The sequence below is a fragment of the Toxorhynchites rutilus genome, chromosome 2 (assembly GCF_029784135.1).
Source record: "Toxorhynchites rutilus septentrionalis strain SRP chromosome 2, ASM2978413v1, whole genome shotgun sequence".
NCBI lineage: Eukaryota > Metazoa > Arthropoda > Insecta > Diptera > Culicidae > Toxorhynchites > Toxorhynchites rutilus.
This window is the reverse complement of record NC_073745.1, coordinates 248,590,754-248,603,835: the sequence shown is the minus strand read 5'-3', so window position 1 is coordinate 248,603,835 and position 13,082 is coordinate 248,590,754. Positions and strand designations below refer to the sequence as shown.

At 38.7% G+C, this 13,082-nt stretch overlaps 1 protein-coding gene across 2 annotated transcripts in view; it reads left to right on the top strand.

The window, feature by feature from the left end:
* LOC129764871 (Krueppel-like factor luna) overlaps positions 1–13,082 on the top strand; it is a 118,896-nt gene that overhangs the window by 83,923 nt on the left and 21,891 nt on the right. The window contains exon 3 of one of the 2 annotated variants that reach the window (XM_055764422.1): positions 11,388–12,461. In XM_055764422.1, coding sequence (XP_055620397.1) covers positions 11,388–11,563 — 176 coding nt within the window. In that variant the 3' untranslated portion in view covers positions 11,564–12,461. Of the gene's footprint in view, positions 1–11,387; positions 13,015–13,082 lie in introns of both variants that reach the window. The other variant, XM_055764423.1, reaches the window with a different exon arrangement.

Sequence of the window (13,082 nt, the reverse complement as noted above, 5' to 3'; positions counted from 1 at the left end):
ATTACGAAAACCAAATCCCATTATCCTTCGAGTAAAATATTTTTCCACAAACGGTCATCTTTGTCATCTTTGAAAAAATATTATATTTGCTTGATTTTCTTTTTAGTAAGTATTAATTGTGTTAGTTTCTCATAGTTTTCTCGGTTAAATATAGAGGGCGCTATATTTTTTTATATTTTTTTTACATAACATATCCAAAAATCAAAATATGCTTTTTTTCATTTTTGAGGTATGATTTTTCAAATTTAACTTGTTTTCAGTCTTCGTCCAATATTCCTATGCAACTAGACTAGATCTATGCGATTAGAATTAAATTTTTTCGCATATTTTGATTATCTGAATCGTTCCGGTAGTTCAAAAGTTACGATTTTTTGTCATTTTTGGAAGAAAAGGCAAAACATGATTTTTCTGACCATTTCATGACCATCTGACCATGACTTTGAAGAATCATAACTCAACAGCGAAAAAATCACATCTCTGATTTTTGGATATCACACAGCAGGTAACATCAATAAACTGTCCAAATTTATTGCTCGAAATTCATCTCGCATCCAAATCCATGTTTGCCAAAAGTCTTGGTGCATTTTTAACTTTCCGCTACATGAGAGACAAATATTCCAAGTAGGTACCCACCATGATTGGGGAATGTCGCACTGAATAACGTCTGCTCCATTGCGAAGATGCAAGCCTCCCTTCGCCTTGCCTCCTCGAAAATGTGATCCACCCAAAGCATTGTAGAAAGCGGAAGCCCGTGACCATCCTGGGTGCACTCGCCGTGATTCTTGTTCGTCGGTCGGTCGTAGTGGAAAGCCTTTCTCGACAGAGCCCGCATTGTCGCATATGTGCTTCTGGGGTGCAGAACATTCGTTGCTGATTTTCGGCAATAGAGACCAGAGCCACCTAGGCGCTGGCTTCCGCCCCACCGAAGCTTAAACATACCCACACGGGTGCCAGAACTGGAACCCTATCTGTATTCAAAAACCGCCTCTGAAGGCTAACCGAGAGTTTGAGTATGCATAGACAAATACGGGAAAATGTTAGCCAAACTGGAAGATACGACGTGGATGCAGTTTTTTTTCTGTTCGTTCGTTAAAACGACAAAAAAGTATGTTATCACTGGATTAAATTTAGTATTGCGCGACTAAATCGGGGATAAACATACTGAAAGTTAGTAAAATTTAATCTGGCGAACTAGGTGAATAGTGACGGAACGTGTTTCCCTAACGACGATACATCGTCGTGGCCACCCATAGTTACAGAACGTTGGCCGGTTTTGTATGTTTTGAGAGAGGCGACAAAGCCCAACTCGCTGACAAACACACTATGTATGTTTGCGCAGAGTTTTTGGAGCGCAAGATGTGCAGCTACACAGAGTTTTCGATTTCGGCGGAAGCACCGAGAGCAAAATGCCGGAGAAGGAAACAAAAATGAGGCGAAACCACAGCTACAGCTTCCGTTTCCTCTAATTGCCGGAGGATCCCACTTTTTCTCTGTTTTGGCTGTTTGTCTTAAAGTTTTAATTGTGTATCTAGCCGATGCATGACGGCCTCAGAGCGTAACCTTACCACCAACGGGAGAAGCGGAGGGAGGGGAATAGGAACACGAGTTTCCATGCACCCACACCACGCCGTATCTGGATGCAAATTGTAAGGAAAACTTTTTGCGTTTGACAGTGAGAGCATTTCTCGTGATTCGCTTCTCGAACCCGGCGGAATGTGATAAATATTGTAATTTTGAACTGCTGGCTGTATCGTTGTCATTCCAGATAAACTTTGTTCGCTTTACACTCGAGGAGCAGCCGCAGTCATTCGTACCGCACAGTTGAAGCACATTTTTCAAAAAAGTTCCGGACCAACCACACAACAGCAGCAGCAGCAACACCCCACACATAATATAAAACTCGTTCCGCTTTCACTGCTGACTAGCGGAAGTACCATATCCTTTCCGCACGCCCATTAAATAGTGAATCGGAACTCTTATTACCACCATCGCAGAACTTGCAACGCGCTCTAGTCCTTTCTCGCCCGAGCGAGTGTATAAAACGGGAACCATGCCCGGAACTCGACACCATCCCACTGTGAGACAAAGAAAAATGAATATAATTTATTAGAATTAAGTAAAAGCATCCCTTAAATTTGTTTACATTAATATTGGAAGCATGGAACGATAAGGTTCCTCTTCTCCTCTTCCGGGGCAGCAGTAGCTACCCGAGCGAGCAAATGCAAGAGCAAGAAATTGTTGAATCCACGGGGAATAAAGAGTGTGTTTACCTTTAAGTTTAACGTGTTTGGTTAGCGGCGCTTTTCGGAGAAGCACGGAAGCGTATGTTTATCGAAGTCATGTTTCATAACATGCACATTTTAGTTAATCTTGCTTGATAAACATAGTCGCATATATCTTAAACACGCTGGTGATGTAGATCTTCGGGTTTAGCCTTGCGGTGGTAAAGTGGTACTGGACTCGATTACATGTACATTAAACATATTTTAGATGTGCTTTATGAACATCAAAGGTTATGCAATGAATAGAATTGAAACGAGCACAGTCGTTTCAAGTAGATTCATGTACACTTCTTTTTTAAATATAAATTTACTAAACTTTAATGTTATAAATAATTGAATTCATTTTAACATCATTCACAGGTATCGTTACAGCATACAATTTATACTACTAAGCATTTGCAAAAAGGTGACTGTTAGAACCAATGATAAAATGTTTGCGTTAGCAGTTCCGTAAAAAACAAGTATCGTTAGTTTTTCAGTTTTTGTAGTTGTTTGAACCATTTTGTACGCTGTTTTCATGGTAAGTGCTAGATAAGGCAACAATCTACTGTAAATGGATGAAAAAATGATCTTTTATGCAGAAATCTTCTTAAAAAATAGTATTTAAATAGTGTTCAGAATTTCAGACAAAAGTGTTCCAAGTGTTTTTACCATGCATATGTATTTGTAAATTAATTTTATTGTAATCGAATGAAAAAGCTTTATTGTATACAAAAATCATATTATTTTCGCGAAACAGTGCCATTTTGAGTAATGAGACTCTGTTTAATGGCCAACAATACTTTGATGTTCGGAATTTGAGACAAATGGTAGTAGAAAAATCTATTGGATTTTGCCCTAAATTTGACGTTGCGGGAATAAGGTCACAAATAACTATTCGTAAAACCGGAGTAATACGAATTTTGAAGTCCGTGTTAGGAAAACACAGCTTAGTGGGATAAAAATACCCCCGACTTGCATGTTTTGACAAAGCGAGTTCCCCCAGGCACATTAATTTGGAAGTCAGTGTTAGGGAAACACAGCTCGGTGAGATCCAAAAAACCCTCGACTTGCATGTATATTTGCAAAGCGGATTTCCACAGATACATCGATTTTGAAGTCTGTGTTTGTGAAACCGTAAATCGGGCCAATCAAAACTTGGCAGTCAGGGCGTTTAGATAACACTTGACATTTCACAGTTATTCAATTATTCATCTCATTTTATTAATTGTGTTCTCAACATTTTATTAATTGTGATAGTCGCGTAGAAATATTTCCTATCAATTGATGCAAACATCTTTCCGATCTCTTAAGAAATGTTCGTTATAAGCATTATAAGCATTCGAAATACGGGTAGGGTTAGCACAACAACCGGCATAACAAATGTATGGGAAAATGAAGTTCTTCCAGTTTTCATGAGTTTAAACCGTTTAGAGATTAGCGATTTGTAATGTATAGCATATCAAACAAATCTTAGGGAATTCCCGATCCGATTGGTATGCAAATCATGAGAATTCGTTCACAGTGAAAATAGTTAATAATGTTAATTTCATTTCATAAAAACGTGACCTGTTTTCTGATTTGGCACTCTTCCTGAAAGACGTAGTTCTATGTCAAACAAAAATTCTAGAAGACTTCACGAAACGAAATGCGATCGATGTTTTCCTCCTGAGCCGACGAGCGAATAAGTTAGTGCTAGTAACGATTGGAAGTGTTTTTTTTTTGACGTGGGACTACGTCTAACCGGAATATATGGGGGGTAAAATGAAAACATAAACACTGAACATGCAGGAAAAAAATGCAGGATTTCGAATGCTTAAAACTCGAACATTTTCTACTGGATCGGAAAGATGTTTGATATTGATAGAGAATATTTCTACGCATCTACCGCAATTAATAAAATGTTATTTTTCATTAGATAAATAATAATTAACTGTGAAGTGTTAAGCGTTATCTAAACGCTCAACTGCCTCGTTTTGATTGGCCCGCTTTACGGTTTCCTCAACACAGACTTCAAAACCGAGCAGCCTTGGGGAAATCGGAATTTCAAATACATTAAAGTTGGGGAACTTCTGTTCTCTCCGAAATGTGTTTCCCTAACACAGACTTCAAATTCAAGGAGCGTGGGGAAGTTGGCATTGCCAATTCATGCAAGTCGGGGGCATTTTTGTTCCGACCAAAATATGTTTCTTCAACACAGGCTTCAGAACCAAAGTGTCTAGGGAAATTGGGATAGCAAATTCATGCAGATCGGGAGAATTTTTGTTCCGACTGAAATCTGTTTACCTATAAAGACATCTAAACCAAGGTGTCTGGGGAAATCGGCATTGCAAATACATGCAAACTGCGAGTACATTTGTACTCGCTTGCCTTCGTGTTGACTAGAGTGTGTTTCCCTAACACGGTCTTCTAAACTTAGGTACCTGGTAAAATCTTGCAAACACTACAGACATGGCATTTGTTCAAACTTTCTGCTCACAACGCAAATATATTGAATTCAATTGAATTCGGAAAATATTTTATTTAATCAAAAATTTAATCAATACAAACAAATGATCATTAAGCTAAGGTAATCCCACGTCAACCTTGCGGTTATATCATAGATATAACCCACCTATTTTTGACGTAGGACTACGTCTAACCGGAAGATATAGGGGGTGAAATGAAAATCTAGGCACTGAACAAGTAGGAAAAAATGCAAGATTTGGAACGCTTATAACTCGGGCATTTCTCAATAGATCGCAAAGGTGTTTGCATCAATTGATAGGAAATATATCTACGCATATATCATAACGAATAAAATTTAATTTTTCTGGAGATAAACAATTGAATAATTGTGAAATATCAAGAATTGTCCAAATACACTATGTGCCCATTTTTGATTGGTCAATTTTGTGCTCCTCAAATCGTACCGACCAAAACGGGCAACCAGAGCAGCAGCGAAATAGTATGAAGCACGATTGGAAAGGAAAAAGAAAAAAAATGAACGAAACATTGGTCGCAGTCTCACACATGCGTAATTCATTCTCATCCAAACCATACACCACATCGTTTCGCATCACATCACATCAACAAACCAACACAAGCAGCCATGTCTGGACATGTCTGGACATGGCAAAGGAGCAAAGGAGGATCGCGACGATAAGAAAACCCGCATTCAGAACAGACCACAATCGGTTCCGTGGACACCAAGACAACAACAGGCAGTTGCAGTGAGTGGCGAGTGGCAAACGCAATCGCAAAACGGCAGCAGGTAGCAGAAAAAAAAAGTTTGTTCTTTATTCAAACTACTTTGGTGGCAAATCCAGATCAAGGCGGCATCGAGGGCGTTCGAAATGGTTTTTTTCAAAACCACGAGTATTGAGTTTTCTAAATTGGAACCATTCCATAAAACACGGCGCTTATCAGGGCCATTAAACCTTTCAAAAAAAGAGTTCACGAAATACAGTTATATAACATGCATTCTAAAATAATATCCAAAATAATAATAAAACACAAATTGATTTTTTCATAATTTGTTTGCCAGGATATGATGAGTATGTGAATTTGTCAGTTGTTCTGAGTTTATTGATGGTTGTGGACTTTCGCAATTATTCAATTTTCACCAATTCTTAAATTGCCTCCAGATTGAAAGTACAGTAATTTACATTTATTTCAACATTTAGCTAATTGGACGGACATGTAATGCAACATATTTGGTTGGACATTTTTGTAAACATAGAAATCGGGATCCAAATTATGATCCCACATTGAAAGTCGACACTGTACTACTGTCATCGCAGATGTTCAATTACAGGTTAAAATCGCTTCCAATGCGACACTGAGTGGTGCTTCGGCACGTCGCATTAAGTGTAATTTACTGTACAACATGTCACAATCTGGATGGGAAGTAATTTTCTAACTGTGAAAGCTGTGGCGAGTGGCAAACGCAATCGCTAAACAGGAAGGTTTAGCAGAACAAGATGGGGATATCGAGTGATAACAAAACAATAAACTCTTTAGATTAAAGATGATTTTGTGGTCCTGAAAAGGACCCTTTTTAGGGTTTGCTTCCGGATCAGCAGTCGGAAAACACTCTTTACTTGGATCAGGTATACTTCGTCACCGCTTTGGTACCTTCGGAAACCGGAATTTCCCACGCCATAATGGTTGATTGTAGTGGATCAGACGCGGAGCTTCTGCTACGCTACGCTCAAAGATGCATTGACGCTCATCGTCTTTGATGAGAAACCGGTGTCGGAATGATCCTGATTCAGCACCTTATGATGTAGATAGCATATGATTCCTTCTCCTTCTTCTTGTCGGTTTCCGAAATATTCTTCTGCGCCGTGCCGAATTTTTTGGCGGCTTTTCCACTATTCCACTAGTCTTCGGTGCCTTCGTGTTAGAAACAACTGCATGTGAATGCAACGAGCGAACAAATCGTAATGAATATATTTTTTTGCCATCGCTGCCTTTTAACGCTCATTCGTTCGTCTCGTTGGACTCGCCCCTTTGGCTGTGTCTGCCGATTTGTCTCTATCCTGTGAGTGTGTACCGCTAGAGTACAAAACGCGCGGACCCCAAAAAAATCTCATTTTCTTTCAAGCCAGTGTGGTTGTATGGCATCGTTTAACATCGCATCGCACCACATCATAGAAACAAAACACAACACCAAAGGTTCTTTTCAGAACCACCAACATGTTCATAAAGAGTAAACAGTAAACTAATTCATTTTTCAGGTAGATAGGTAGGTATTCACGTAGGAGAACAATATAAAACAATATATTTAAAATATATATTTAACAAAAGCTGTCCCCTTTGTATAGTCCTACGTCACTCCGATTATGTCCCCGACATTACCCACCCGTCTTTTTTAGTTTGATCAAAACATTATTGGAGTTTTAATTTAAAAAAAAAGCGTTAGTTGTGTAAAACATCTAAACACAATCGGAGATAGTTCTTGCTAATTTGTATGAAGATATACACGATAGCATTGATTCTTTTTGCACTAACGAAACAGAGCTTTGTGGTTCCTACTGCGAGTCCGTATCCGGATTTAGACCTATGTTTGTATGTCTGTTAAAAAATAGAAATGCAGTATGTCACCAAAAAATTCAGACCTAAAAAAATTTACCGAAAAATTTCGAAGCTCACCAAAAATGCCAAACGATCCATAGGCTAGTACGTGGGTCCGCGACACTCAAAATCGTTTGAAAGAGAGTTGTGAGTCATAGAGATCCTAAACTATTTCAGTTCATTCGCATCTAGCCGTGAAAAAGGTCAATTTGAAAAACATAATCTAAACTCTCGGTCAAAGCCCATTTCGAAGCCTCGCTGCCAACTGGTCGCTAGTTGGAGGACTGCTGATTCGTACTTGAAATTTTTGACGTAGGACTACGTCTTTCGTTAAGGGTGTCATCAGAAAACATCACAAAACAGGTCACGTTTTTATGAAATAAAGTTGACGTTTATAACTTTTGACGTAGAACTACATCTTTCAATAAGCATGCCAAATCAGAAAACAGGTCACGTTTTTATGAAATAAAGTTAACGTTAATAACTTTTGACGTAGAACTACATCTTTCAATAAGCATGCCAAATCAGAAAACAGGTCACGTTTTTATGAAATAAAGTTAACGTTAATAACTATTTTTTGCCGTGAACGGATTCTGGCGATTTACATACCAAACGAATCGGAAATTCCCTAAGATTTCTTATTATGCTACACATCACATCCCCTGGTGTGTAAATGGCTAAAATTCATGAAAACTATAAGCGTTTCCATTTTCCCATACATTTGTCCTACTGATTTGTGAGCTTTTCTACCCGTGCCGGCAACTTATCGACGAGCAACGAAGAGGAAATCGTAACGTTCAAAGTCTCCGCGAACAAAGGAAAAGAAGAAGAACGAAGGGAAATAGGCCTAGAGTATAGCTGGGCGAGCTGGACGGCTCGAGTGCAATTCTCAAGGCAAAGGGGTGAAAGAGTAATATGAGGAAAGAGCATAGTTTTCCAATGGTCTTTTTGAAGGCTAGAGACGAATGAACTGATGAAGTTTAAAGTCTCTTTGATTGAACAAAGAAAGAAGAAGGTAAACTTTCAGTCGAATGAACTGATGAAGTTTATAGTCTCTTTAATTGAACAAAGAAAGTAGAAGGCAAACTTTCAGTCTCTTTCTGTATTCAAAGCAATGAACATCGCTTATTTTCCTTGTTTTGCGTCATCACATGTCTTCGTTTCGGATTGAGCTGTGGACGCGATCAAATTAATCACACACTGCTGTCTCTGACATTGCAATCATTGCATCAAACTGACGCCATTGTATTTAGGTTCTGCGGTACACAATTGTGTGGGCAATCATCAAGCTAGACTATCGTCGGCTCTCTCCACCAAGGATGAGAGCTAAGCTAATCTAGACCGGCAATACACTGCGTTTCACAACTATAGAACCACTCGTTTTTTTCTGAGTTTCCAGAGATATGTTAGAAGTCGGTTAAATTGAAGTATATAGTGTAGAATACAATTACTATCTTCATTTATAAGACTGGCGATTTCAACTTTATGGTTGTGTTCAGGCGCGAAACATTCAAAAAACTAAAATTCCAGTGTTTCATAACTATAGAACCAGATGGAAAAACTCTCACTCATTTACAAAATAAACGTCAATTTAACATGAATTACGCTAAGTTTCTAATTCTAAGGTCATCTTTAGTTCTCAATCAGTTTAAATAACCTATATGGGGTGGTTACGACCAAACTGCGTCATGTTGTAGTGAGTATTTCGTGTTACGCAGAGGATACTGCTCGTTTAAGCTTTTCAAATCACTCATACTGCTAGTAAGTAGCATCTACTATTCGTCCGATCATAACTCTTAAGCTCCAGACAGGGTTTTGTTTTCGTAAACAAGTTCACCAGTCCAGAATCTGGGGCCCCTATTCATTAAACCATGCCATAACCTTCCGGGTTTTATGAATTGATGCCAAACTACCCAATTATCAAATTGTTTCTGATACAAAAACAGCAGTAAATGATTCTGAAGTACTTCGTTGCACTCCTGACTGTTCATTTGTGTTGATGGTAAGCTATCTGAACCAGGCCTTTTTGAGAAAATTCTCTCCAAACCATAAAAATCCCATTTTCAAAGGTGCGGATCCAAAAACTACTGCGGAAGCTAGTCCCATGGGTTTCTATATTTCAGTAGAACTTCTCTGATGAAAACAAATTACACTTGAATAGAATTTCCTCATATTGGAAGGATTTACGGAGCGTGTCATTTAATTTTTCAACTCGTAACTTTGCAGGCGGTAGTTTGATGGTTTGAGGAGAATTTTCTCAAAAAGCCCTGATTTATATAGCTTCTCATCAACACAAATGAACAGTCAGGAGTGCAACGAAGTACTTCAGAATCATTTACTGCTGTTTTTGCATCAAAAACAATTTGATAATTGGGTAATTTTGGCATCAATTCATAAAATCTGGAAGGTCATGGCATGGTTTAATGAATAGGGGCTTCAGATTCTGGACTGGTGAACTTGTTTACGAAAACAAAACCCTGTCAGGAACTTATGAGGAGTGATTGTATGAATAGTAGATGCAGCTTACAAGCGGTATGAATTATTTCAAGAGCTTGAATGGACAGTATCCTCTGCGTAGAACGAGATACACACTACAACATGGCGCAACTTGATCGTAACCACCCCGAATGGGTTATTTGAGCCGATTGAGAACCTTCGTATTAGAAAATAACGTAATTCATGTTAAATTGACGTTTATTTTGTAAAGGAGTGAGAGTTTTTTCCATCTGGTTCTATAGTTATAAAACACTGGAATTTTAGTTTTTTGAATGTTTCGCGCCTGAACACAACCTTAAAATTGAAAAGGGCAATCTTTTAAATGAAGATAGCTATTCTATTCTACACTATATACTTCAATTCAACCGTCTTCTTACATGTCTCTGGAAACTCAGAAAAAATGAGTGGTTCTATAGTTGTGAAACGCAGCATATTAACAGAAAGGGCTTCGAAAGCGCGAAACGGAGATAAGTGTGTGTATATTTAGCTGCTTGAAGCCATCAATATAAAGACATTTGTGTGCGTACGTGCGTGCGTGCTTCATAACCCGTACATAAAAATAGTGCATCTTCTCTACGCTGAAATCCCATTTGTATCTGCTTCCGTGTGGATTGGCCCTGTAACGATGCAACAATCGACTAATTTTTTGATGCTGTGATTGAAGATTGTTTGGTGGTGCAAATTATACAGGCGTAATGATAAATATAAACAAGGAGGGGAGATAGCGGGGGGCAAATATTTGCGCTAGGGTATTAGTAATGAATCTCTGCTGAGGCAAATATTCAGTCTTTTTCCAAGCAGTTAACATTGTTTGTTTTCCGCCATCATAAAAGGCTTCGTTGGTTTCTTTGACATTGCATCAATGCATTGAACAGACACTATGGCGAAGCAGACGTTAAGGTTGCGCGTCAAAAAATTATTTGTCTAATACCAAGCATCTCGAATGTCATGCTGAAATGTAATGAGTTATTTGAGTTCGCGTGCCAGTCGCAAAACTGCCTCCAACTAGAATTGCATTTGCGCTAATCTTGATCACAATGAGGCAATGCTAGTCTTTTCGAGGTTGTTGAGATTAACAGAAAGAGTTTATTTCGTTTATTTAGTCACCAACAAAGTAAATGTCGTTCTGGAATTTTGTATGTGATTCGGTTTCGCTTGCCAGTAGCAAAACTTTCTCCACTAAGGATGATAGCTACGCTTATCTTGATCATGAGAAAGTAATGCAACTTTTTTCGAGGCCAGCAATATTAACAGAAGACAGAATGGCGCTAAATGATGCGAAGTGTTTGTATTCCTGTGTGTAAATCATCAATCAATTATCGTCAACTGATTCTACAACAAAAAAAACCATTTCAGGGCGATCAAACTATTCTGCTAAACAGTTATTTCTAAAATTTCACAGCTTCGAAAAGAATATTCGAAGTTTTAAACAAACGACGTATATAAAATAACAGCGTAGTTCTACGTCAGCAATGCGGTCGTATCTCGGAAACAACCTCCTATAATTTTTACTGCCAAATTACTTGCGCATACCAACAATTCACTTTTTTTCTGCTTTTCTTCTTATTACAGGCGAAAAACCCTACAAATGCTCTTGGGACGGATGCGAGTGGCGCTTTGCCCGCAGCGATGAGCTAACCCGCCACTACCGGAAGCACACCGGAGCGAAACCGTTCAAGTGCCGGCACTGCGATCGATGCTTTTCCCGCTCGGATCATCTGGCGCTGCATATGAAACGCCACGCATAAGCATTGGGACGCGTAACGGACTAAAACTCCACTTGACACCTGATTCAATGAGCTTTTACCATCCCGATGTCATACACTCAGCATCAAACGAAACGAAACAAATCCTAGAGACAAACAAATCAACCAACATCAGCCATAGGTGAAAAGCCCCGACACAACAGTCACAATGTGGTGCAGTTGTCATCATCAACTCGTGGCGGCAGGGGGGGGGGATCACGTTGGAAATAGGATTTCCTCCCTCTCCTCCTTACGCAAACATGCATTTAGAATTTAGAACTTACAACCCCAATCATCATGAACATCATCATCACTTCGCCCCGCCCCATTCTCACCATCGTTTCGAATAAACACATCATAATCTAGAAAACTTTTCTCATTAGACTATTATACACCAGGACGTAAGTTTATAGAAATGCGAGTGAGAGTGACGAGGAAAGGAAGCGAACGTAAACTGATTTTAACACATACAAAAATCCAAAAAAAAACAGATGCACATTTGAGAATTCCAAGCGTTTTCGGAAATTCAAAATTTGAGTATTGGTATTATATATCTGTAAGAACAAAACACTGTTATATAAGCGATAATGTATCTTTGTATTTTTAATTAGTTCGTAAGGATCACTCACCACTCCTTCCCCCCAGCGGTTTAGGAATCACGTTTACCACATCAGCATTCAATGGAGCGTTATCTTGTAGATTAATTATTAAGTAGCTTTAGAAGAGTCTTTGTTGTTTTATAGTCGGAAATCAAACCATTTTTTGTTTGCGTTAGTATTCGCAACTTTACCGCATGTGGCCATCTTAGACTGTAGTATCGTTTATTTTGTTTTTTCGTTTCGAGAAGTTGTTTTTTCGCGACCCATATGTCCGCGAACAGTTTTGCATTAATTATCACAAGGTGAGTACACGATAGATATGGAGCGGGAAACAATTTCCCACGTAATGAGAGGAAACATCACTGCCAAAAACACAAATACTAGTGACAATTTGATTAGGGTTAATCCGGAGAAATTGGACTTTGCCAGTACCGCTTCGCGATTTTTTTTTCTCTTTGATTTATGTCTATGGAACAGAAAAAAACATATCCTGCCTTTAAATTGTATAATTCTTAATGTTAACGTAAGAAACCGAATGTATAGTTACAGCAGCAATCCCTCTTCACCCAGCTCAGATACTTATGTTCTCTTATCGTGTTGATGCTTTCGACCTAGATCTACCGTTACAATTGATTGTTTTTACGCAAAAACAAAACATTGCTGATCACATCATTCACACACACCGATACAACAAAACTCGAGATAACACCACACATCGACCTTCACAAACACCCATACAAATACCCACGAATCGAGATTGAAGATGATCGCAATCCATCGTTTGCGTGATGCAATTTCTGTGATCTACATACAGCATTTTTCGAGTGACCACGAGGGGTCAGATTTATACAACAGGTACAACAACACGAATCACAAGTGTAGTAACAACAACAGCAACAACAACCACATCCTAACGAGTACTA